Below are 27,296 nucleotides of genomic sequence, written 5' to 3'. Positions count from 1 at the left end.
TTTTTTTTCCCCCACAAAATCCAAGCCATAGGCAAGAAGGGCTTCAGCTTTTACCTATTGCACCAAGAAATAAAGCTACATTCGAGGCATCTTTGTAACAGAAGGGCCAGAAAGACCTTATGCAGCTTGTGGAGGAAATCCTCTGCCACTGCTCAAAATTTTCCATCCGAGAGGAGGGGGATGCCAAAACCCAGAAACTCCATCTCTGAGAGTCCCTAGGGAATACCACACTGTCAGACCCACTGAAAACCCAGATCTTTTGACAACCTGCTGCCACCGGCCACAAACGTGGGCCCATAAGCAGAAGGAGGGTTAAATCCAGCATCTCTTCTTGCACAGAGACCATCTGCCTCCAAATACACCCTAAAAGAGCAGTCGGTGCTCCAGCTCCTCACAGTTTTGCAGGTGGGTGGCCAGAGGACAGGTTCATAGAGGTGGGTCCAAAATCCCAGGGGGATGCTGGAGAATCTCCTTCCCTCCACTGCAAGCCTGGTCCTGCGGGGTGCGAAGGTGCCGGGCTCCCCCGGGAGAGACCCGGGTGGCCGGGAAGGGAGGTGCAAGGCGCTCCGGGGCGGGTCTTGGGTAGGTGGGGGTGGGCTGAGCCTCGGCTTTTGGCAGCTTCACAACAGGCAGAGGGAGCGGGAAGGAGCCGGCTGCTGCTGCGGAGGATGCTAAGTTTGTGCTGGCTGCTGCTGCCGCTGGTAAGTGCCCGGCTGTGGTCCCTCTGGGTTCGGGGAGGGGGTGGGCGAGGTGGGGCACCCCACATCTGGCTCCTGACACTGTTGCCCACAGCTGGATGGCTCTGCAGGTGCCCCGCAGGATCCGGGGGGGGATGTTGCAGAGGCAGGGTAACTTTTCTCGTAACAGGGAGCAGGTAGAAAGAAAGAAAAATAAGGAAAAGATTTTAAAAAGGGGATGGGGATGTAGGAGGGGAGAAAAAAATATTCCTGCGTTAAAGGTTTGACCCAGCTATTTTCTTTAAAATTTTCCAACCCTAAGATGCTATTAATAAATGTCTTTTCGTTTTAACTCATTAGAATTGCAGTTTCCAAAGGACAGAAAAGCTTCCCTAAATCAGAGTAGCTGTAGCATGGCTTTAGAGGGACAGAAGGGGACAGCTTGCTGTCCCAGTTGTCCTGAGAAAGGCAACTTTGCTGAAGAAGAAGGATAACTAAAAAGGAATAGTTCCTTCTGATGGATTTGGGACATTTACCTCTTTGAGAGAGCACTGATGTTTTTACTGCTGAAGGCATCTGTTTATAACATCACCAAGCAGAAGCATGAACCGTCTTATGACTGTTATGCACTAGAGGCAGCAGGTGAGATTGTAACATTAAAGATCAGAGAAGATGTATGAGCACAGAGACACAATTCAAGCACGTATATCCCTCCCTAAGCCCCATGCTCTACTGCTGGCACTGCCAGGGCTGGTTAGCAAAAGCTAGTGTAAGTACAAGTACAGTCATATATCCTCTTTCCCCTCAATCTTCAGCCCCAGAGAAGTGTTTGGAAACCTTCCTATGGGTGTGATTCCCAGGGACTCAGTAATTCTAACTTTAGCCATGCCACAGTTAAATGTTTAGTGTAGGCTGGGATTCAGATTCCCACTGTAGTTGAGGGGGACAGTCACCTTACCGGGAGGCATTTCATCTTGCCCTGAGAAAGACAGCTAGGGTGAATGTTCCTCTAGGGCCTGTTTTCTTCCACTGGTAATAGTGAGAGCCTAGATGGTTACAGCCCTGGTCTTGACCCTTCAGTTTTAAAAGGTGAAAGATGGGATGTAAATTTTCACACCTGCACCTCACATCCTCTGGAACTCGATTTTTCCCTTGTATTTACACATCTTTATGTACAAGTGATAGGATATACGTCCTTGCTACTTAAACCTTGTCACGTATAGTTATTACCATGTGTAATGCCTTTCTTTCAGGGAAACTAGTCAGCCTAAAGTGGTACGCTGCTACAGGTAGAGTGACTTTGGCATCTGGACTAGCCTTTTTACACATCATAGAGGCAAAACTTATTCTTGCAGCTGTCAGCAGAGAGGAACTAACCTGAAGTGATGTATCATGCACATCTGTGTGCTGCCACGCATCATTTTAATGTTTTAGCATATTGCAGCAAACTGTGCTTATAATTAAAAGAAATTCTACAAACTGCATGCGCTACGTAGCTTTTGGCCTCAAACTATTGCTCATATATGAACTCCAACTACATGTCTGGTAAGAGTCAGTGCTCTAAATATCAGTGGGTTTTGTGTCTCAAACTAGGTCTCATGAGTAGCTTTGCACCCTAAGTTAGACAGTTGGGGAAAGCCAGAGACCCATTAGATATATTGAGTAAACAGTCCTTTCATAGTTCAAAGGATCATGGCAGAGCAGAGAAATAATTCTAGTGTGGATTCTGCAAGTAATTTGTTATTCAGATATGAAAATAAACCAGAAGGGTAATCCTGAAAACTTCCTCTGTGAAATTGGGTACTTTTACCTCCTATCAGCTCCACAGGGAGCTGTATGTTGCAGGATATACTTTGTTCCTTGCAGAATAGAGTCCTTGACATTAAAAATTACCATTTGCTTGTAAATGACAAGGAACAGAGAGCAGTGGGTGCTGAAATGCATAAAAATGACTTTTCCTGTTTTAAAGAGTTCAGAGTCTCAGGACACAGAGGATGGAGAACAAAAAAGACTGCATTCACTGTCCTTCCTGCTGAGCTAAACTGCTTTCATCTTCAAACACGTAACAGCTTTTCACATTTCTGAGGAAGGGGTTCAGTCTGATCTAATGAATGGAGGTGAGAATGGAAACACAGATGGGTTACGTGGAGATATACATTTGCTTTAACAAAGCTTTTCTTGTGGTAGTAAGCATATGGATCCAAACCTGTGGCAAGATGTTGAGCTCCCAATAAAAGAGAACTGGGTGCCTAAATTTGTGATATAGCTACTATTGGTTAATTTGTGTTGGAAGGATATACATGCTCCTTATAGGGATCCAATCCCTGCAGACCTTAAATTCCCCTCCATAGGGAACTGGAAGTGTGGAAGAATCAGTCTGTTTAGGTGTTTCATTAGCCTGGAGGGAGTTAATGGAGGGAGACAGGCTCCTGTACAGTGAGTCACTCTGTCCTCAAATAGGTGTCTGAGAGAGGTAGGAGGAATCCTTCCCTGGAACTGCTTGTCTGCCTTCACTGATCATTAAGGGAGGCTTGATGGGGGAGTTTAGATTAATCATCTAAAATTATCTGTCTATAATTAGGAATCTTGTCTAAAGCTACTCATTTAGCCTCCTTCAATACTACTGGGAAGAGGTGGAAACACTCCAAGAACAATGGCTATGGCTTCAGTTGAGTGAACTTGCTGATGGACTTTGACATCTAAGTTTTAGTTCTTTGGGATTAGGTGACATGAACCCCACCTTTAGGCAAACACACTACATATGCAGAAAGGGAAAAATTTCTCTTTAATTTGGAGGAATACTTGCAATAGCAGAAAATGAGGATCCCCAGTTATTAGTGTTCTGTCACTCTTTAAGTGTTAGTGGTAATTAAATGCTCTACCAAATTTAGCATAGAGCTAATAAGTTCATTTTCATTTTTCTCAAGATAATACTAATTACATAGGGTTTATAAGCAAAATTCATTAGTATGGCTGTGCTGTCACATACAGAATACCTATGAGTAAATACATATATTGATACCCATGGATACGTATGTATGGCAAGTACTGTCCTGTATAAGGCTATGCAGTTAAATACAGTCAGATAAATACAATCCAATACACAGAGGAGCATTCAAGCATTACTCCAACATCTTAAAAACAATCTTGAAAAGATATTCTTCTAAATGACTGTAAGGCAATCAGTGTCTCAGCTTCTCTTGTTCCATAGGTAATCGAGTTAGAAAGAGAAAACAAACACTGAAAATGTCCTCTAGGTAGTCATTTTCAGTGAAAAAGACTCCTGAAATAATCTATTTAACTGGCTGAAGAGAAAGATTGGAAATAGGTCTTTACCTTTGGGGTTGAAAGCTTCTGGGATGAAGACTGTGTCAGAGCTTGCAAGTTGAGGGCAGGACTTTCTGTGATAACTAAATACGTTGCTGGTGACTGGAGTCATGTCACTGCTGTGGTGACCTCATGCTTTATAGTCAGTCAAAATCAAGAGTGGTAAACATAGCTTGGATATGGTGGAAACAAAGTGGATGCTCATCTATATTCACAAGTGCATTTGAATGGTGGACTTTTTTGCTGCATAAGAAATCTTTGGTTATTTTTTATACTTTCTTGTAGTTTTCTGAGAGAACATAATACTACATATATTACATGATAAATATCCCAGAATTACTTATAGGCCACAGTGGATAGGAAGATCCTTACTGTGGTGATTGTGAATGTAGTTGTACTGAAATGGATAAGAGCTTACGGAGCTCGAAGTTGGTCCCAGCTCCCTTCAAAGCACATGTGAAAATTGACCCTGACTTCAGTGACCTATGCTTCCCAGTCTCAAAGCTTTCTAATTAGCATTTGGCTTTTTGAGAAAGGAGTTAAGCCGATGGAAAGAGACAGACCTTATGGAAGATTTTGATGAGATATATTCAACAGCCTGAGAAGTTTATGAAAAAGGCGGAGGATTTATTTGTCTTCTTCAACTATTTGACCTGTGTTCAACACTTTTCATGAGCCTCCTCCCATCCTAAGCCTTTCCTGTTCATCAAAATTTCAGCTGAAAAAAATGTATGCATTTCAGAGCATATCCTGGTTCTCCGGACAGTGTCTTTGGCATCATTAGCCAACTTTCAGAACTGACTGAACACTTCATTCACAGTTTAAAATAGGCAGGGAATGTAGGAGTTTTGAATGTCTTTGCTGTGCCTTTCTGTACCCTAAAATACCAGGTAAGTTTTAGTCCTCCAAGCTGGGAGTCAGTGTGTGACGTGAATGGCAGACAACTGGTTTTGTATAAGGGAAAGCTAAAATATTCAGGCATGAGAGTCACATCGGAAAAACTGAACAGGAGAAGCACAGACAGGGAGAACAGGGAGTACAGAGATGATTTCAGAGGAGATCTGAGATGAGATCTGAGACATGAATGCAAGCTGTAGAGACAGGGGCAAAAAGAACAGTGATGACTATTCTTAGTAAATGATTTATGCACTTGATGCAAAACCTATTCGTGAGGTTTTAGGATTGCACTGCATTGGAAACTAAACCGGATCACTGGAAAGACCCTTCAAGTTCTTGAAGCCTTCCCATCTCGCCAATTAATTCAGCCACTTCTTTGATTTTTTATTAATTTTCAAAGAGACTAAATGTTACAAATTTATTTCTGGCTCTTTGATCCCACTGAATTGCTTTTTCAAAAGTGACTAATATATTCAGTGCCCAGCTTTAAAGCATTTTCCAGGTTTTTAGAGAGCATAGAAAATGTCCCTACTTTTCCCCAAGTGTGCTAATGGACTTCTTAATGAGTGAAGATCTGTCTTTCATGTGACATCTAAATTACAGTTTTTCTACCAGCACAACAGCCTAGGGGCACCATCTTTGGATGGGCTCTCAGGAAAGATTGCTTTTAACTAAGTTGCACTAAGTATGGCATGAGGATGTTGCTAGTAAAGCTCTCTTCCCAGTGCTTGCTCAGTCTGATGTTGTCCAACGTGAACAAATCAAAGCCCAAAGTGCCATTAGATTGATTTTTCTGTTCAGATTTGGGCAAATAAATAAACTACCATGTAACAGAGGACATACAAAGCAATGTTATACTTACTATCAGTGAGTATACCACATAAGGTTTCAATGCAATAACCTTACAGATGTTAAGAAAAGGAAGCCCAAAAGTAAACGCAAGCCCAAAATCTGGCTCTTTAAACTGTCTCAGGTTTTTAGCATGCCCATGCCTGTCATAGGTAACTTTTTAATGTTCACTATGTGATTGCTTTGTTCCAAGCAAGATTGTTTCAGTGGTTAGTTAAGATGCCCCTGTGAATTTTGAGTGGTCACTAATGTTCAAGCTAGGTCAAAAAGGTCTTTGTGTTGTGATGCTCAGCAATGCAAAACTCAATTCCTTGAGTGCTGTCTACAACACTGCACAAAACCTCTAAGTTTTCTGTATAAACCTTCATGTGAAGGCACCCCACTGTGCTTTTCAGTAAGGTTCATGCCAGGTTACTGCCTAGCTATGAGGAAATGTTGATCCAAGAAGCAGCATTTTAAATCAGCCTCTTACGCTTATTACTGTGGCAGGGAAAACTGTGTCAGATCAGACATCCCTACTTCAGAAATCTCTGCTTTGTTTTGGTTCCTAAATTATCCTTTTCTAAGATGAAAAGGAGCTACTCTTTTCCTACAAGAGCTCACTCATTACAGCAGATGCCTCTCAAATTGCGTTATGTCCCTGCAACAAATGCAGAGCTCCTGCTTTCTAGAAAGCCCCATCCCCTAACCATTGTAGGCAGATTAGAGCAACAATATGCACTTTTCTCTCAAGGCACTGTGGGATTAATAACAAAAAATAAGTAAGCCATATCCAACAAATCACAAGTAATGTTCTGCCCAGAAGGCTTTTCTTTAACTGTAAAATGGTCTAATGGCTTTCTTTTTCTTAAAGCCTGAGGAAAACCAACAAATTGAAGCATCATCACTGTTCTCAGTTTCTTGTATACGTGTCATTTTTTCTTTATTTTTTCTTTTTTTTTTGTAACTGTGGGATTACTTCCACTAAGGCTACAAGATTATTAGTTAACAACACCAGCCTCATTTTTGCTTCTTATGGGATGTTCTGGAGGTTACGTCTGCAATTGCACTTGGTGTTGATTTACAAACACTGAAGTGTCAGTAATATTTAACCTATGCCCTGGCCTATAACAAAAACTCTGGGCTCTGGTGGCTATAGCCACCCCCACTCCAAACCCAGTAACCCAGAAGCAAACAAAATGTGAGCATGCTGATTAATTGCTTAGCTATCGGTGGTAGTGGGGTTGACTACAATTTCACCATTGGTGAGTATCACCAGCAGCAGGTCAGGGTTTCTAGAAGAAATCGTAAAATCATGTTTTCTGCTGATTCATCACTGCTTTCAGAAGCAGGAGTCTGGAATACATGAAGTAGGTATCTGATCTTTTATGGCAATTCCTCTGTCATGTGTAAAACCAGTACAGTACAACTTCCCTGTGGGCAGGGTACGGGCTTCCCCAGCCATTGTAAATGAATAGCACTCCACTGATTTCAGTGCAGCTCTGCTGAATTATGGTGACTGAGGGTCTGGTTCAACAGGCTTAGATTTACCAAAGGAGAGAAAAAAAAGAGATGCAGCCTACTTTGAGCAGCAGGCAGTCTGGCACACATATTCAATGTTCAACGTACCACTTGGGAGAGCTCAGCTGCTTAGTCCCTCATTTATGTTCCACCTGCATCTGTTGCATGTGTTGCTTAAGTTGGCCTTTGGAGAAAGATAACCCTTCCTCCTCTGAAACTTTTCATAACTAATTATGTGTCTGTTTCCACCATTCCCAGCACCTCTGGCATGAGGAGGGAGTTAAGTTAATCCGTCTCTCCCAAGTGCTTGTTTCTCAAAGGCATTTCAAATCTCCTTTCATGGTTTTGATTTCATTTCGGGTTATGACTGGCCATTGCTTTCAAGCCTTTTGCCAGAGGACTCAGTATAGATGGTAAGTTGTATAGCATCATGTCAAGTTGTCATGACTTTTAAACATCAAGCCTAAGAATATTCCAAATACAAAGTTTCTCAGCAGTTGTTACTGCTGTTAAGTCCAGAAATTCCAGAAAGAAGAAAAATTACTTCTTTCCTGTCCAGCTGAATCCATCTTTATAAACTGAAATAGTGAGAGGTTTATGTAGCAATCGTTTTGTTACTACTAAAGTAATTTGTTTGTTATGGAGGCCGAATGCAAAGTGAAATGTATGTTAAAAGATAAAGCAATGAGCAGGGATCCTATTAATACCTGAAAATTTTCATTTCAGAATTGTGTTAGTATAGTTGAACAGCAAGAAGTACTATTTTAAGAGTCACTCATGCTGATTTATAAAATGTATTTCGAATTACCCACTGGAGGAATGTAATGCATGAAAAAAGCCGTCTTGATTTTCTTTTCAAACAGTGTCCTTAATCCTTTTTCTGTTCTAATATTAGGATGTATGAACTATCTGTAGGACCTCATAATTAAATGCAGTCTGTCTATGCTACTTTAAAACCCAAATGTAGGCAGAATTTTTAAAGGTTTTTAAAGATAAAGTTGTGTTCTATTTTTTTTCCCCTAGGCAGATATTATTGCTAAAATGTAATAGTCTACATGACTTCCAGTAAAGTTTCTGTGGTGGCTAAAAGAAGTCCTGGTTGCACTGCTCACTGAAAACATTCTGAAGGCCAATAAATCAACTTCCTGAGACTGAAAAGGCAATATAGCAGTGATGTTTTCATCTGTACTGTGTTTTCAAAGTCATTAGAGGTTTAGAATGGTCTACAGTCTTCCTCAGAAATGTCTCAGAAAGCCTTCAATCCATCATTTCAATTAAAATCACTACCCCCAGAGCCCCCCTGGCTTTGCCTTGAATAGCATAGCTTGCAAAGGAGCAAACTCTGCTCTATTCCATGTAAGACTCTCTACATCTTGAAGATCCCAATATCCCAAAGGAGGCTTTGGTGCAATATTCAGTTGTCTGAATACAGTTCAGTTGCTTTCTAGATTCTACAGACTGTATTGACTCTGGGTTTAATTCAGTTACCTAAACATGGGTGTGTAGAATTATTTGAGACATCAAATAATGCATTTGAGACTTCTATATGGGGCTGGCAAAATTAATGCAGAATCTACACAAGAGGGCTGAGATACCCTATAGCATCCCAAATGGCACTCACCATTCTTGGGTGAGTGAGACGTCCTTTAAATTTCCATGGACTGCAAAAGTAGCTCAGATAACAAGGTCACAGGTAGACACTGACATTGTAGTTTCTTTCTCAGAATTTAATTGCCTTTCCAGAGGCAATAATTTTGGGATGTTCTAGGGTATTAAGAACATCTTAACAATCACAGCAGATATGATGCAGGACTACAGGGGACATGAAACTTTCTGGAGTGGGAGATGGAGGCCAAAATACATGACAGCACCTAAATGACACTAAGCATCTGTACTTAAGAAGATGAATCTAGACTGTATTCAACAACTGATATCTAGATATCCATTTAGCTGTTTAAATGTAGGTATCTTAATCTGTGAGGTAAATATCATTCTGTAAGCTCCAAAACAAGTCACTAATTTTTTCTCATTTCTTCATCTGGCAAAATGGAAACAGTGCTCTGTCTAAAAAGTGTGTAGCAACTCTGCATCCTCAGGCAATATGTTGACAAAATTTTGTAATCAGTCAGATTAAACTATGGCCAAGACTATCATTTTTCTAATTTCTCTAAATTCTTGGACTTCAGTATTTCTTATTTAAGTCCCAATGGACATAAAATTTCTGCTCCTATTTATTGCTTCTATTTTTATAATTATGCCAACTACATTCAGAAGGGAAGAGCTTACACCATGCTCTCTCAGTAGAGTGATTTGTATGACACTGTAATATCAAGGTTTCAAAGAAGACGAGGAGCCCGTTCTATTAGTATCATCATCAAAGCAGAGTAGGCACACACTCCTGAAGAGTAAGACTTTATTGTCACGTTTAGGGCTAATTCCTCCGATAAAGAAAACTTGATTCTTGGTAGCTCCCAAGAATCAAAACAGGAGTATTTTGCCAATAGGTAGTTCTGAACACCCAAAATAATTAACTAAAAAACCCCCCTAACACTTATTTTAAAATAAATGTATTTATTATTTGTTTTATGGGGTCAGACTGCATGCATGTTTGGGGGACTCACTGTGAATATTCCCATAGCTGATGGATTCATTCAATTTTGGCCAGTTGACAGAGAGGTGGAGATCCAACGACTGTGAAATCCATTTAAGTTTTGTGAAAAACATAGATGTAAAGGAGAGGTGGTATAAATGTCCACATTGGAGAAGAGGTGCTACGTGAGCTTGGCTATTATGATACACCAAAGAATCCATATGAGTATGCATATCCAGATGCGTATACAAATTGATAAATGTATGAGATCACAGCCTCTTTCTGCCATTTACCTGTCCTTTCTGCAGAAAAATCTTCAGGTGGAGTTTTCACGTTCTTAGAGCTCAAAGTATCGGCCACAAGGTACAAACTGGAAAGAAAACTGGCTCTTGTCATTCTGATAATCACAGAACTTCTTGGTTTGTTTTGTCTTTCTCTCACTGAGGTTGCGGGAATCCATCCAGAATGCAAGATATTCCAGCAGGTGATCAAAGAGGAGTCTCTCTGCTTAGAAAAGAATGAATCTGTTTCACTTGATCTTAAAGGTAATGGTCCTGATTGTCAAGCTCTGATATAAATATCCTTTGTATATCATTTCAGGGGCACAATGTCAAGATACCATTTGTTCTCCTGAGTCAAGATGCAATTCTTATTTTACTTGGTTTCTTAAAAGTTTGAAGTGCTTCTTCTATAGCCTGGGACTTCACCTCATCTCATTTTAAACATCTTTAAAAGCTCAATGTCTAAGTCAGGACTTGTCTTCTTAGAATCCCTTAAAGTAAATGGAGGAAGATGGGTGTCCCTAGAACATGTTTCATTGCCTCTGGTTTAGATGCTTATTTTAGGATGAGATGAATCATTCTCTGGAGTCGTAATTCTCTTTATCAACTACAGAATGAGACTAAGATGATTAGTTCAGACCCTGACAAGTTTAGATGCTTAGTTAGGGCAGGAAAACCCTACTTGGAATGTCTTACATTTCTAAAGTATTTGGTGTGTTCTTTACTTATATCCAAAACTGTAAAGAAGCTTCCACAGAAGACACTGAAAAGCATGCTGAAATTATATTGTGTTGGGAATCATTCCAATCTGGCAAAAATGTTCTTTGCGAAAAAATGAAAGAAAAAAACAATCCCAACTTCTTCAAAATATTATATTTCTACATTTTTGGAGGTTCTTTGTTTCTTTGTTTGTTCAAAAAGATTTATTGTGGTGGTGTTTTGAAATCTATTACATGCTCAAATATAAATTTTGAAAATTAAAATGAACATTTCAGAAAGCCTGTAAAATATTTTTAAAATGCTGTGTAGGGGGTTCTCTTAGCTGGGGTTTTGGCATTGTGGAGACATGTTTTGAATTGATTCAAAGTGAAATTTCAAAATGTTCAAACTCTTTCAAAAGTTCAGTCATATTTTTTCTGGCCAACTTTGCTTAGAAAAGTATGAATCCACCTCAGTGAGATTTTTCAGTTGGCATGAATTATCAGATGTTCATTTTCTACAGAGGAGTTATGAGACAAAGATGCCTCATGCACTTGGTATGAATAGAAGTATTGCGACCACCTGGAAGTCTGCCTTTAGCAGCCTACCAAAATTTAGAGACTAACCCCCAGGATATATCCTTTATTTTTTAATTTATTTTTCTGCAGCCTTTCCAATCACTCTAGTGACTGATAACCCTCTTGTACTTGCTTACTCTATTTTAGTGCTATTTTCCCCCCTTTAATCAAGTCCAGAATACCTCCTGGACACATTTTGCACTTGGAACACCCAGTAACCCACCCAAAAAAGTTCTGGCAAAAATCAGGCATTTTTTATAATGATTTATTACATGCACTACAGTATGACATTCCAAGTAATTTTCTCTTTACCAGAGAAATATTTACATGATTTGGGAATCCTCTTTGTAGCAAAGTCTACTCAGAGAAATAAAAACTGCTCAAACTTCTGTTAAACCATTTAAAAATCTTGAACCTTGTCAACTCTGATGTTCTCAAAGCTCCCCTTTACACCTTTTATTCCCTAGAGATGGAAAAACTTTAATGAAAATTTGTTCTGGTATGTACAGCCTTTCTCAATACAGTCTAAAAGGAAACATTAGATCTGCAAAAACAATTAATCCCCAATATTTTATCTGGATATTTTAAAACTAGACTAAGACTGATAAAAATCCCTGGCTTGCCTTTCAGTTTTCAGGAATTGACGAGACAAACTGAAGGATCACAATTTGTACAAATACTTCTTAGCACTCACAGAGAATCCAGGCTGGAATTAGTCTATGTGGTGGACTTTTTAGTCTAAATTGGTTCCACTTTATTCTTGTTGTACAAAGCGGTGTCTAATGAGTGTCATCAGTAGAGTCCAGGGTGCAATTCCTCTCATCTTGAAGTAGATGTGTAAAATAGGTCAATTGAATCAAGCTCTAAAAATGTTTATTTTTCTCCATTTTCTAAAAAAGAAAGAGCCCTGGGTTACTGAAGAAGACTTAAATATCTATGATGTCAACATTACTTGATGGAATTCCTACTCTATTTGTCTTGACGGAGTCTCAGGTGACTTACACAATCATTAGTCTCTTGAAAACCTTGGTGCGTAAAATGCTCTTGCTGCCTCTGCACTTAACAGTTTCTCTGATATAAACTGTAGAAGTCACTGGAAATGAAGCAGACTGAAAACATACAGGTTCCACTCCTACATAAGGCCACCTGATTCTGTTTTTTAACCCCACATTGCCAAACATGATGGATCTGTAGACTCAGCTCCTCAAAGGTACTATAGTCCCTCTAAGAGGGACCCTTTAAGTCCCTAAGTCTAAATGTGTGGGCCACTGCATGTCTAAGTGGGACTCATATTACCTGACTTCATTCATTTGAAAATTAGCAGCCTAGTGTAGGCTATAATCACCAGAGAGACCTAGGTATTTGCAGCAAGTGATTCATCCTGTCCTCAGAAAGGAGCTGCCAATATATGGGATGAATCATGTGCTGGAAGTCCCTGTCTCTTTCTACTGATTACAGAGGGAATGTAGCTAAGATTAGCTAACATATTTTAGACAATTAAAATTAGAGATAATGAATCAGGACTTTTATTTTCCCATCTGGCAAATTTGGGATACCAGGACTTTCATCCTCTCAAGGGCAATGTGAAGATAATGCTGCAGGAGAATATCAGGACTATCCTTTCGGAAGCCAGAGAGTACCTTTGCTTAGCTACAGGCAAGTAATATTGCTTCCACATTTCAGCTCTTGACAATTTTAGATTTGCCATGTCATCAGTCACAGAGGAAACAGAAAAGAATCAGTGAAAGAAATAACACCTCCCAAATGAAACTCATGCACTGCTTTATAGCCACTTTACGACTATCTAGAGATTAGTTTCGGTTACAGTGTGGTCCTTTTTTATTGGTTCAGGCACCTTTACATGCTGATGATTTTTCTGTGCTGCACCCACACCTACTTGCCAACAGACACTGCATGACCACAGCTTGAGTCTCAATGTGATGCATCTGTGACAAAGCTGTGATTAACTATAACTTCTGAAAACCCTTTTCATCGGACTCATAGCTAGTAGCATGCCCTGTGTCATCACCTAGCAACCTCCGGTTTAGGGAACCTCGTGAATGCCAGCCAGTCAGACCTGCTCCTGATGATGATTATTGTATATGATGCTGAGAGATGTTGTTCTAGTTTGGGATGAATCTAATCCCTGTTGAAGTCCATTGTAAAAATGCCATTGATTGCCTAAGACCAGGACTTCAGCCCTTATTTCCTTTGAGTCAGGTGAAATTGGTAGACTTTAAGCATGGAATCAAGAGACTAAGGCTCTTGAGTCTGATGTTTTTCAGTTAGACTCTGAAACCAGTAATGAGAAATCTCAAGTGCTAGTAATTATTCCATATTTTTATTTTGGTGACTTTAGTTTTAACAATAAAGAGAGCTCCAGTTGATTTGACTTTCAGATTGTGTCTGCTTGAATTTCAGGTACATTCTGTCATGAGATAAGGTGGGGGAAGGTCCAGATGGAATGTCAAGTGCATGTGTGAGTGACGACACATTCAAGGAGAAGAGGAAAACAATACAATCCTTCACTTGCAGACTACATGTCCTGCTGCGTCTCTTCTTCATGCATGTGAATTAGTGGGAAAGCCACAGACAATCTCATTGTGGAAGATCAACTGTGTGATGTTCTGTGTGTGTTTCTTTATTTAGAGGCACTTTTTTTTTCAGGATGCACCAGAGATTGGGATGGCCTAACCTGCTGGCCCAGAGCCACTTTTGGGGAAGTGGTTAAAGTTCCCTGTCCAAGATTTTTTGAAGAAATCACCAATATCCACGGCAAGACTTTTTTCCTATTCTTCTTATCCCTAGATATTTTGAAAATAAATTGTAATAATTAAAGATTCAGTAACTTACTTATTTTCCTGATTCACAATGCTATTTTATGTCAGCTGACATAGGGTAATTATCCAGATACACATCTTGGCTTATGGTCAATATTTGGCGCTCTTCTGTTTTATGTTACTCTGTAGTAATTGTCTAGTCTCTTTGGTGGTCTAAAAAATATGGGTAATTGCACTACATTGCTAAGGTTATAAAGGAATATAAGTATGTCATAGAATCACTGATTTATAAAGTCATAGAATAATTAATGTTAGAAAGGTCATCTAGTCCAATCCTCCAGTCAGAGCAGGACCAAGTTCAAAAATTGTATCTAACTTCAAAGCTAGATCAGGTGGCCCAGGACGTTGTCCACAAGCACAAATTATGTTGTAAATGCAGGATAGACTGCATAATTTGATTTCCTCTATGTAAAAAATGAATTTGAAGAATGAATTTCCTATATGAACTGTAGAAGTTCCACTGGATCTTGAAATGAATGGGAACATCTGTCTCAACTTTCCAAATTTTATATATATATATATTAATATAAATATAAATTTACATATATATAAAATATTATGACTCTATACCTAATCTTGCTGAACTTGACTAGACCTGTAAGTGTCTAAATTCAGAATCAACCTAGGAATAAAAATTAAGTCAAAACTTAAAGAACACCCCCCTCTATAATTCATTCTCTGATATGTTTTACCATTAAAGGCTTCCTTCAGAGGAACTGTACACAGGAGGCATATTGGTCAGAACCGTTCCCACCATACACCATTGCCTGTGGATTCGATGAAGGTTCCAGTAAAGGGCCTGAGGATCAGGTGAGTTTTTTATTTCCTGCTTGTGGACATCTCCAGAGCACCCTCTTTTGAGTATGCTGAGTAGCTGGATGCTCCCGCACATATGAGCCTTGTCAGAATCCAGTAATTACCCGTCTTCAGTGCCAAGCTCAAACTTTTTGGTATATTTAGAGACTGTTTAATGAATTAGGCTTAATATAAAACAAAGAAGTAGCAGGTAGCACTTTTCTCTCTATCCAATTGTCTCCTTTTGGTGTTATTCAGTAGACTCACGATTAGTTCACTTGTCCTGCCTAACAAAGACTTTGGTTCTCTGAGGGAGGTCATTTGAATCCACATCATGCAGTCATCTCCTGGGGAAGCCCTATCAACCAGTCTGTGGGGAATTTTTCAGGGAAAATTCCTTTGGTTCCCTCCTGTTGCTTGTTTTTCCAGATTTTCTTTGAGTCAGAGAAAAAAATTCCGTAACTTCATAGCATGGTGGTCAATGCACATCTCTAGGAGGGAACTCTTGGATGCCATTGAGTATTTTCACACTTTATCTTAGGTGTTCAGTGGAGTAAGAAATGAAGCTCTCTTTTTCCTATCTGAAGAGCATCATTAGGTGCTCAATTAGGCTCCAGGGGTGTTTCTTTTTCACCCACATCTTCATATGATTTAAATTTCCATGTTCCTCATCATTGACTTGGCCCCAGGATAGGAATACCTCATACTGCATTGGTGGTGTTAGTGCCTCAGTGGTGAGCTTTGTCTCACAGATGAAGGTTGTTGATTAAGAGAGATGCGCTCGCTGCTTCTGCCTCGAGTTCTGACCTTTGCTAAATGGGACAGTTCCAGCATGAAAGAACAAGGGTGTCCCCATCCCATCATCTCCTGTCTGTATGGGGCAAGGCTCATACATCTTGTACAAATGCACTAGCTCCTAGGGTACATCACTGCCTCCTCCTTCTATTGTGTTATTTTCATAGAAGCAGTAGACTGCCTTCAATCTATGAAAGAAAAGGCTAATTCAAATAATTCCTTGTGAGTGTTTTTGGTTCTCCAGGCATGAAAGCTCAAACACAGCAGTACTAATTCAGGTAACTGAATCTTTAGGAAGTGTAGACACAATTGGCATCAGCTATTTGGCTCCATGAACTTAGAAACTCAAGCACAGATGTAATAGGCAGTACAGATATCTGGACCTCAATTCCCAACCTGTAAACTGAGAATATTTGTACTTATTTACCCTGTGGGGAAGCTAGAAATATAAATGCTTAAAAAACTTCTGGAAAGTTGCTGGAAACCATGCAAACAGTTCAGAAGGGGTGTGAGACTGGTAGGGTGCCATGTATTCTGGTGCACAGTTCTCCAGCCATCCAGCCAGCTGCCATGGCATGGCTCTCACCCACAAGCTGAACTCCTTTACTCTCCAGACCAGGTTGGCTTTCTCCAAGCAGTCCCTGGCTTGTGCTAAGCCAGGCATAGTCTGTAGCTGGACTAGGCTGAAATCAAGCGAAGGACTATATTTACATTTTAACATTATGGAAGATTTCAGGGCAGAGCTCATGTCTGTGCTGTGGCTCTGTTTAGTTTGTTATTCCAGACAAACCCAAAAAGTCTATAAAAGGACGTTAAGAACAGTAAGCTCTACTGCATTGTAAACATAGGGAAGTAGGTGAGAAGAATCCCACTTATATTCTAAGAGAACCACTTGTTTGTATTTTGTATCTGCAGTGAGGACTTATGATGTCTTCTGCATATAGTGTTGGTTTTGTAGCTACCCTGCAAAACCAGATAAAATTCATCAAAATACTTCATTATTCAATTGAAGAACCTATTTTCTAATTTTCACCTGTGTTTTGAAAATACTGTATAAAAGATTAGGACTATTTCAGAAACACCAGGATGATTTCTAGGTTGTCAGGGTTGCATGATTTATTTATGGATCTACTTAAAATTGCTAATCAGTTGTCTCACCCTAGAATTGCTGCCTTTTGGATAAACAGAGTTTGGATCAATTAGAGAACAAAGTGTCCATTGCATTTGCAAGGAGGAAATTTGCCTGGATTCAGATAATTTAGTTTCTTGGGATTTTGAATAATTAGGTGATCCTGTAGTGAATCAGAATAAAATTTGCATAGCTAAAGTGACATAAATATGCTTCATTTTTCTTGGGACATAGGATATTTGAATGCAAAACAAACAAACAAATGAACTATAAAGAATTTACAGTGTTACAGTATGCAGCTACTGAATGAACTGTTTGTCCAAAGAATTAAAGACTGTCAGGTTATTTTCTTGGCTGTAACTTTCTTACCTCCACAGTGTGATGTGACTGTTTCCCAGTGTTTTGGTTTCCTCACCTGCAAAATGCAAGTTTTATTTTTCTTTTAACTATAGCTGTTTATGAAAATTAACACTTATCAAATCAGTGGGAAATGTCCTTTGGGCTAAACAGAGTAGAATCTGGCCCGAGTCTAAAGCGACAGATTCACAAATCACCCATCAGCAAGCTTCAGTGCCCTAGAGTCTTTAGGTACCTATAGGAGAAAATGTAGTTACTTAAGAAAAGTAACATTTTCCTATTGAACATGCTCAAAGGGGTCACTATTTCATATGAGCCTGTGGGCTGTGGAACCTGTCCATTGTGTAAGGTTATGTAGGATTCAAAAGAAAAAAGGTGTTTTAGCGATGGAGGGAAAAACCTCAATCAGATCTTAAGAATGCAAAGCAGCACATAGGTGATGGGACTGACTAGTAAGGGAAGATGTATCTTAGTGAAATAAGCAAACCAGCATGCATGCTGCATAACCACCAGCACTGATCTGTGTTCTCTTTTTCTCATAGAAATCATATTATTCTGCATTTTGGCGTGTCTACACTGCTGGCTATGCAGCATCAGTGACTTCACTCATTACAGCTCTAATTGTCTTTGCTGCCTTCAGGTAAAAATATATGGTCTCTTTTTCAGGATTTCTTAATATAGCCTCATCCTAATTCCTCTCAAACCCTCTGTGTTTTTGTTTTGTGGGGGTTTTTTATTATTATTTTCAAATCCTTCTCAGACATAACACCGTTGATGGCAATGGGTCCTTCTCTATTCATGTTGTGGCATTTCCCTGCAGATGTTAAAACAATAGAGCTGGCTGGACAGTCTATCTTAGTCTCTCTAATGACACCATACAGTGAAAATGCTCCAGCTTGTTATCACCATTAACATAAGATAACTGTTCCTCCAGTGCATAGCAGGACATACTCTGCAGAAACTGAATGTCTCGTGTCCCTGGACCAGTAGTAAATCTAAACTGTCCATTCCCTCTGTGAAAGACCATTGCTTCCATAATTGGGAGCTATAGAAAGACATTTAAAGAAATTTAAATGTCACATTTGATGATGTTGGATATTAGGAAATGGATCCTGTTTTTGATTGGTTCCAATGCACTTGGACAAAAGCCTTGAGCTTACTCTGCACACAGGAGTGCAGAGCAGAGAAGCAGCTTCCTAACGAGAGGATTTGCAGTCTCAAAGGTCATATTACTTATAGAGAGACCCAGGACCAAGAGGCTGATCTGTGCAAACCTTGAAGGAGATTCCATCATCTCAAGGTCAAACTGTGGACAAGGCAGTCTACGGAAATGCAGTCTAGGGTAAGGCAGCTACTTCTCCGGCAGCCATCCCACAACATGCAACTGACACCTATTCAATACTCTGTTTTCCTCCGGCCAGAAAGGGGCTGAAGAGCCTGTTGCAAGCTTATTCAACAAAAAATGCTATTTAGAATAATTAAAAGGCATTATTGCAATATAGCCCAAGAGGCCCAGAGTTACTCTCTGCCTCTGGCACCTCTTTTAAATGTGTGGTGATTCAAGGACAATTATACTAGCACTTTTATTAGCTCAAACAGATAGTAACTGCTCTGCTCCCTTGTGTCTAGCTCCCTCTTAAACAGTGACAGATCATTTATTTGCTTTGGAAAGTGTCTGAAGTCACCCTCTATTCCTGTCTGAGTTTTGATGAGACCATGATAAATTTCTCTTGAAGAAGAATTTTTATTTTCTCTTTCCATGTCAGAAAATTCCACTGTACACGGAATTACATCCATATGCACCTGTTTGTCTCCTTTATCCTGAGAGCAATTGCTGTTTTCACCAAAGATGCGGTTTTGTTTGCAGATGAAACTATGGACCACTGCCTAATGTCAACGGTACTAAACTTCCCCTCTCTCTAATCCTTGATTTAACATTTAATTCTTGGCCTGAAGGGAACATGGAGATTTCTTAATCCTATTTCTCTTTAGTTTGCTAGAACTGAAATCTCAAATAAACAATGCTACAGAAACCCAAAGACCAAGTGCTATAGCTACATTCAGCTTTGATATATAAGGTACAGGTCTGTTGACTCTAATGAAGCTGTAACAATTTCTATCAGTAAAGAATTTCATCTATAAGAGAGGGCTAACATTTCCCTTTCAAAAAACTGAAGTAAAGTCAATCAAAATGATGGAATCCCAAACCTGCTGAAATCTTGTAATAATTTCTTCATTCTTGTGCCTATACTTGCAGAATTTTGCCTATACTTGCAGAGAAACCAGACACAGTGGAGAGTAGACCTAATAGTTTTTTTCTTCTTCTGCATTTCCAGGTTGCTTGTAAGGCTGCTGTGGCATTCTTCCAGTTCAGTATCTTAGCCAATTTCTTCTGGCTTCTTATAGAAGGGATATACCTGCAAACACTGCTTTTGCTGACGTTTGTTTCGGACAGGCAGTATGTATGGTGGTTCATATTTACTGGCTGGGGTTAGTACTCTTTTCCTCTTTGTGTTATTTAGTATTTCTATTTCCTTTCAGATCTAGATAAAATGTTTGTTCTGAGATAAAAGGTGCCTATCAAAGGTGCCACCTTTCTGATGAAGTTGCCCATTCATCCAGTACTACTACATCAAAACCATGCCATTATTCTGTCTTTCTTCTTATCTTGTTAGATATTTAACTGTTCAAAACTTTGAAGGAGAGGATAGGATGGATTACTAGAAGCACTATGATATGCCTACTTGAAAGACTACAGCATTCGTCTTTATGATTGGAATTAATTTCATGCAACTACAGTAATTTAAAAGTTAGCCATCTAATCTAAAATATCTCTACAGGTTTCTCCTGCAGTCAGTAGAGTGAGGTATGCATGCTGTGGTGGTGATTAATCTAGTCCTCAAGAAGATGAGTAATGTGGCTGGATAACATCCTGGAAACATGTTGCCTTCCTCCACTGACTAAAGAAGTTTGGGTGACTAACTTTAAGTTGACATTTGCTTTTACTAAGCAGAATTAGATAGATTGATCTTAAATCATGTTGAGTTCAGGCCTAGGAATCAAAAAATTCTACTTTTTCCAGAAGCCTTCTCGCTTTAGGGAATCTTTTGAGATTATATAGCAATTAAAATTAACTCTGATTTTTAGAATAAGTGCATGTAATACATAAAATTTCATTCACTGTAGAGAATTGTTTATTGTGACTCTCAGATATTCTTGTACCTCATCTTGGCTATTTTGAAATGGAGGAACCCAAATTGAGTGGTTACATGACATTTTTGGCTTAGGAGTGAAATTCAAATTCTCATGAAGTAAATAGTAATTCATAGTAATTTATCCTTCATCTTCAGATTCTCAGACTTTTTAAATGTAATTTAATGTTAAGAGTCTGAATTTTATAAAGGGGATGTTAATTTGGATCTATTCCAATTATGATACCCTGAAACTAGGTGCTTAGACCTTGATTAATCACAGCTAACTTAAGATAGCACAGGAAACACCTCAATTAATAATATAGTAATCCTCATCTCCTTCTATAGTCAATGGAAAGTGAGAGACATCTCAGGTGCAACTCAGATCTTAGGTGTTACGGATATAAATATTTATCTTGATTAATTGAAAAGGCAACTTGAACTGCATATGGTCCCAACTTAAAGGCCTTGGACAAAGGTCTAAAATTAGGACGGACAACTTCTGAGCCTTTCCTACAGATCTCAAATGATACTTAGAAATATATTACCTATATTTCCTTAGATTTATCAGTGAAAATGTCACCTGCTTCAGATGAGAGTCCCTTTTGTGGCAGCTTTGAAAGTCACTTAGTCTTTGGAAATTTGATTCCACAGAATGAGAGCAAAAGCAATTGCTAGTTTATAGATCTAATTAAAAAAAAAAAAAAGCAGAAGGATAAGCAGTGACAAAGTGAGGCTAAAAATCACCAATTCATGGATTTAGCTAAATTTTCATGGAATGCTCATCAGCTGATGAGTCTAGAGTGATCAGTAGAGGCTCCTTAGGACAAAAATGTGAACTCTTCCAGCTAGTGTAGAGAGTTGCATGCTAGCCACAATTCAAAAGATGAAAGAGCTTTAGCTAAATAAGTGATTCTTCCAGCTTCACAAGTGCTCGTAATTCATATCCGAACCTTCAAGTAATTCTTAGCTGTTATTTTTTAAAAGATAGTTTCACAACATCCCCTATTCTCCTTTGGTTTTATTTCATTCTTCTGCTTTTTTTTTGTCCTTTTTTTTTGTTTCCCTGAACAGTGAGTTAAGCTCGTTCATAAAGTTATTTAAAATTGTCTGGCCCATTGTTTGACCTTTAATGTACATCCAATCTGCTGCACTGTGAACCTTCTTGGAATAAAATTTCCATGGGACACAGTATTCAAAACAATTATATTGTGTGTTCCCTGTTGAATTGTCCAGGAGCTCCCACTGCTGTGATGTTTGCTTGGGTCCTCACAAGAATCCTTCGACAAAATACCGGGTAAGTTAGAGCTTGGATAAGAAAGCCAAGGACATCCTATTTTGTATTGTATTTTGATTTGCTGATGGGGAAAAAATAGATATAAAAACCCAGGAAAACAAAAAAAATTGTTCCAAAGTTGTCCCTCTAATCTTTAAACTTCATACACAAGTGAGAAAATAGTTTTAAGTCTTCTGATTTTGATGTGCATATATGGAGTAATAAAACCTGGAAATATCATAGTAAGCATTGAAATTTCATTTAGTTTCCTAATGCCCAGTCCTTGAAATAATTATATTTTAAAAAAATCACTGCTTCTGTATAAAATCAGCCATAAGTTACTAACCCTAATCTCTTCAAATAAGTACCTCCCAAACAAACACAGTGTCCTGATAAGTAGTTTTTTCTTTCATTTCCATTCAGTTATTTGCGTCTTTTTTATTTTTTTTCTTTATTTTTATCTTTTAATATGAGACCCAGGTATAAAGCAGATGATCATTTACTAAAAGCTTCCCTGAAAGCCTTCAGGTCATTTCACATGGATGATCAGTTGGAAAAGATATTATTTTACACCTACCTGCTCAGGCCTCAGATTAATGATGTAGAAGCAGTAAGTTCTATGGTCCACCACATTTGGCACATCCTATTTTCCTTTCTTTATATTACTGCAGTACATCTGCAGAAGAAGTTCTCCACTGTAATGTTTCATAAGTGGAAGTGGTCGAACCTTTCCACATCATGTGCTTCCTTTTTGTAGCCAGGTGAGGTGAAAGGAAGATTTCATTTTTCCTCCTTTCCCACTGCTCCTCTTCCAAAGAATTGCTGGGTTTATCTGTTGGATCTGTAGCAGAAGAATCTGGCACAAGATACTCCAGTTACGGAGAGAGTTCAGAGAACAGTGGAAAGCAGGAACAAGAGCTCCAACAAGTTCTCACAGGCTTAAAGAGGGGGCTGAAAAGTGTCTGAACTTCGGGTGCTCTTCCAGCAAAGTGCCTACCTGCTCAGTTTACTTCTCTGATGTATTTTAGATGTCCACTTTAAGATGAGATTAATTGTGTCCTGCTGATTGCAAAGGAAAGGAAGTTGAATAGATGAAGACATCTACACAGTCAGATGAATCTCATTGTAGATCCTCCATTCATTTGGTTGCTCTTCTAGTATTAGATATATAAACAAACTACAGTATCAGAACCACTCATCTTTTACCTAATAGCCTAGTAAGCCAAGTTCTTCAGACACAGCTTGTCTGAACTCACATTGCTCACATTGCAAAGATACACCTGACACTCAGGCCTGATGGGATAAGCCACCATCTGTAAGCTTTATCGTTATGCAGCCAAATATCCTGTGTCACAAAACTGGAAGGGAAAATACAAGAAGAGGGAGCATGATATAACCTAGCATGTATGGCACTTGACTGAAGGGAGTTAAGCTGGACTGTTACTGATGTTAAATGCATGAAAGCCTCAAAACAAGGACCAAAAGCCCATTCTGCTCTCTCCCTTCAGAGTACCTTCACTAGGGCTCTAGATTTTTCTTGCCTATTTCCTCATGACCCCAAAGTCATTACTTCTGTGGATGCACAGTAGTTTAGTCTCTGATTTGTACCCTGTAAAACAGTCACTTTCTCAACAGAAGAGCAGGAAAGAAGCCTGAAAATACAAATGTGTGTTTCTTGACTATGTTTTCGTTCTTCAACCCTTGCCTCTTACTGAATAAACTTCCTTTAGATTGGGCTGCACAGAGACTTTGAGAGTTGTATCAGGGTACGAGTAATGGCAGGGGGCCTTTAAATAGTGATTTAAAACTTAGTGTCTATCACTTTCCTATTCTGTGACAGAAATACCTTCATGTGTTGGGAAAAGCTCACATGGGATAGATAACATGACTGGTTTTGTTTGCTGTTTCAGATGTTGGGATGATGATGAAAATGGAGTAGTGTTATGGATCATCAAAGGCCCCATTCTGCTAACTGTATTAGTATGTTTTTCCATTTTGTCTTGAGTATCTTTTGAAATGTGAAAGCTAAGTTAGTGTCTCCTTTCAGTAAGCTGGGAGAAAAGCAATATCACATGCTATGGTATTGAATTTAAAATAGTCGGAATTTATTGTATAGCATGTGTTTTTGTTGCTGTTGTTTTTGCTGGGGTTTTTTTGGGGTGTGTGTGTCCCCTCAAACACCCTAAAACACAATCTAAAGGGTAAACCCTATATTTTCAAGACTCATGCTAGGACATAAAGGAATCACCTCGACACCTCCATTCCACACACCATAGTTGTGTCTGTGTCTCTGTAAGTCATTTCTGAAGAAAGGCAATCCATATTGGCAAGACTCCTAGATAATATGAAGCTAATTTAATGCAAGAAATACATATAGTTCATTTTATCTAGTATATTTTTAAAATGAGTTCTTACGATGTAAACTTCAGACAAAAAAGTCTCCCTTATGCACACATTCATTCCATCTAAATTTAGGAAGGAAACAGTATGTCATTTAGGACTGTATCTGTTATAATCCCTGTCATAAACAATGAAGGGAACAGGGGGGACTATTTAGACTTGTAAGATCTGCGAGGTGCTGACAGTGAATACTAGGACTTAATATCAGAGAGAAACTGATATTGAGATATGTAGGTCTGTATTCATTCAACATAACTTTCAGCACATCTTTATGTATAACTATATATTGGTGGGAAAATAATACTATTTCTAATGCTATTGATTTGATCTGTGAGCAGATCTTCACTGGTTTATACCGGTGCAATTCCTATAACTGGGAATTTTCAGTTAATTTGTATCAACTGAAGATATGTCTTGATTTGTAGTAAGTTTACATATTTTGTCTTGTCTTTCCAGATTAACTTTATTATATTTATTAATGTGATCAGAATTCTAGTCCATAAATTGAAATCTCAAGAGGGAGGAGGGAGCCATTCAAGCCACTTTGTGTAAGTATTTCTGGGTTTGTTGATATTGACCCATTCTAGCTGCTATAAGAGATGTTTTATGGGCAGGAGCACAAAATGTTCTACTCCTAACTAATAGAAAGAGAAATCCCCAGAACTAATAACAATGTAAACTTTCCTTTTCATCCCAAATATCTTGTCTCTTTTACTTCAGGGGGAGGAGGGTGGGGTGGATGTACTGGGGACAATGAGAAAAGTAAAATATAAAGTATTACAACTCCAACAGAACCCATCTTGAAAGTGTAAACACTAAATGTCAGGTAATGCATCCATCTATCTTCCAATCCTTTCCACACAAATGGCCACACAGAGAGAGATGCAGATAATTTTCTTTAAATTCTTAACCGTAACATGATGCTGATGTTCTGGTAACTGAACCTAGTCCTTCCTGTTTATGATCCCCTTCACAATCAATGAGGATTTCATCAATGCAGTCAGAGGACTCTAGCGAGCTATTTGACTCATCCTAAGATATGTAGGTATGGCTGTTGGTTATGGCACAGGACCTAGCGTAAACCTGTGCCCTTCTGGAGTGAGCTGAAGGCCAAGCAGAATACCCTAGGACATCAGCAGTGGCTCTCACACCACCATTTAAGCAACTGAATCAAGTCTTATGGACAGTGATGATTAGATCTCCATTGACAGTTTTGGACGTTGAGACACTTATATGGGGGATACCTACATGTGATTGAGATTAGTCTCAGGAGAGTAGATCAGAGTACTTAGTTTGGTGCCCCTGTTTTTGCATGTATAGCAGGGAGAAGAACCCTTAAAGGTCAATCCAGAACAATTGCATGTTGATTTGTTCATCTTTTTTCACCAGGTGCTGATGGTGGGAGTGGCGGAAAGTAATCTTCCTATAACTTTGTTGGATGTAGTTGCCTCCATTCTGGAGCTGTCCTTTGTATTAAAATTTGTTCCCACATATAATTGCTATCACTAATTCCATATTTCTAACAGTGCATTGTTCTTTAATTCTTGGTTTGTCAGGAGACTTGCTAAATCCACGTTACTCTTGATCCCCCTCTTTGGAGTGCACTACATTGTATTTGCATTTTTCCCAGAAAGCACTGGTCTGGAAGCTCGCCTTTATATTGAGCTGGGCTTGGGTTCTTTTCAGGTAAGATGGACAAAATGTTTATCAGTCCTAAGAGGTTTGGGCTGAAACACCACACGCTCAGGATTTTTACATTTTATGTTGGTTATTAAAGCAGGTTTTAATAATGTGTCTAAATTCAGCACACACATTCCATCTTATTCCTTCACAAGCTCTTTCTGTTGTTTGTTATCTTATCTTGTTATTTGAAATCTCACACTAGTTTTGAGTTCTGACTCAGACTTCATATTAATAATCACAAAAAAATACATCTAACTTTATTGAATAACAATGACTGAGTACCATGAAGACCAATCTATGGATTAAGGTGAGCTGATTGAAACTAATTCCACTTATAATAAAGGTGATGATAAGAGGATTGAAAAAATAAGGATAATGTATAACAACCTGTTCTGCCCTTACCCTTTAGCAGTAATGAATCCATTATGTTAATAATTCTTAATTTCTTTTATTTTGCTATACCACTGTTCCGAACAATATCTTGGATTTGAGAGGGCCAGGGCCTGGGTATGGTACACTTTGTAATAAACAGCTGAGGCCTTTTTCCTTCCCCTTTCCCCTGTACCCCACAACAGCTTGTCCATGTTCCTTTGTGTTGAAAATGATCCCTCTTCTTTGCTTACCTCTCAACCATGGCTGGACACTGTTTGGGAAAATACTTGTTGGCCTGACACAAAGCTGTGTCATGGACCACGTTGACATTTTAACAACATGTAGAAGCAAAGGTCAGTGTTCAGGGCTGTGCCTTGTTCAGTTTACTAATACAGATGTAGTCTAACACTCTCCAGTGTTTGCCTGTGTTTGCACAGCCTGTAAAATGACTTGGCTTCTGGTTGACGAACACTCCCCCAGACAATGTCTGACTGTAGTTCTGGGTGAATATGAACCCAAGACCTTTCCCAATAGGTTTGTTTTGTACACAGCCATCGTCTTGTGAGTGAAATAAGATAGTTTAAGATAAACTTTACTTTTGCAGTAAAGATGCAAAACAAGAGCAGGTTCTCACCCTGTAAATATAGGGTTTATTTATTACTGTAAATATAGACTTGAACAAGACAGAGGTCCCTACTACCTTATCTGAGGAAGAACTTGTTTGTAGGATACAGTAGACAGTAAATTAGTCCTTAGTGTCTCCATACAAGGGCAATAATAGACATACAGTGTCGCAAGTCCGTTGAGGAATTTAATCCTGTTATGAAAACCCGATAAATAGTGCCACATCACCTAAATTCCAATGGAACAATGGAAAATAGGTATTTTTGTTGTCTTACTCAAATTTTGAATGAAACCTTATGTCTTTCTCTGATTCTGTGCTTTAAATCCTGATGGTTGTCTTTTTTCTCCCTACCCTCCCTGTCCTAGGGTTTTGTTGTCGCTCTTCTATATTGCTTCTCAAATGCAGAGGTGAGTAGCAAGTATGTAAGTTTATCAA

At 39.0% G+C, this 27,296-nt stretch overlaps 1 protein-coding gene across 1 annotated transcript in view; it reads left to right on the top strand.

Moving 5' to 3' along the window:
• The first annotated feature begins 668 nt into the window (after positions 1–668).
• Positions 669–27,296, top strand: part of LOC140647194 (vasoactive intestinal polypeptide receptor 1-like) — a 29,546-nt gene continuing 2,918 nt past the window's right edge. Inside the window, exons 1-12 of the mRNA XM_072851561.1 lie at positions 669–701; positions 10,286–10,385; positions 14,066–14,173; positions 14,939–15,048; positions 17,857–17,954; positions 19,081–19,213; positions 19,651–19,804; positions 21,742–21,802; positions 23,692–23,761; positions 24,638–24,729; positions 25,738–25,867; positions 27,227–27,268. Of these exons, the coding sequence (XP_072707662.1) occupies positions 669–701; positions 10,286–10,385; positions 14,066–14,173; positions 14,939–15,048; positions 17,857–17,954; positions 19,081–19,213; positions 19,651–19,804; positions 21,742–21,802; positions 23,692–23,761; positions 24,638–24,729; positions 25,738–25,867; positions 27,227–27,268 (1,131 nt within the window). The remainder of the gene's footprint in view (positions 702–10,285; positions 10,386–14,065; positions 14,174–14,938; positions 15,049–17,856; positions 17,955–19,080; positions 19,214–19,650; positions 19,805–21,741; positions 21,803–23,691; positions 23,762–24,637; positions 24,730–25,737; positions 25,868–27,226; positions 27,269–27,296) is intronic.

Source organism: Ciconia boyciana, chromosome 2, assembly GCF_034638445.1.
Source record: "Ciconia boyciana chromosome 2, ASM3463844v1, whole genome shotgun sequence".
Classification (NCBI taxonomy): Eukaryota; Metazoa; Chordata; class Aves; order Ciconiiformes; family Ciconiidae; genus Ciconia; species Ciconia boyciana.
Note: the sequence above shows the minus strand (reverse complement) of the source record. Positions and strands in the feature narration are given on the sequence as shown.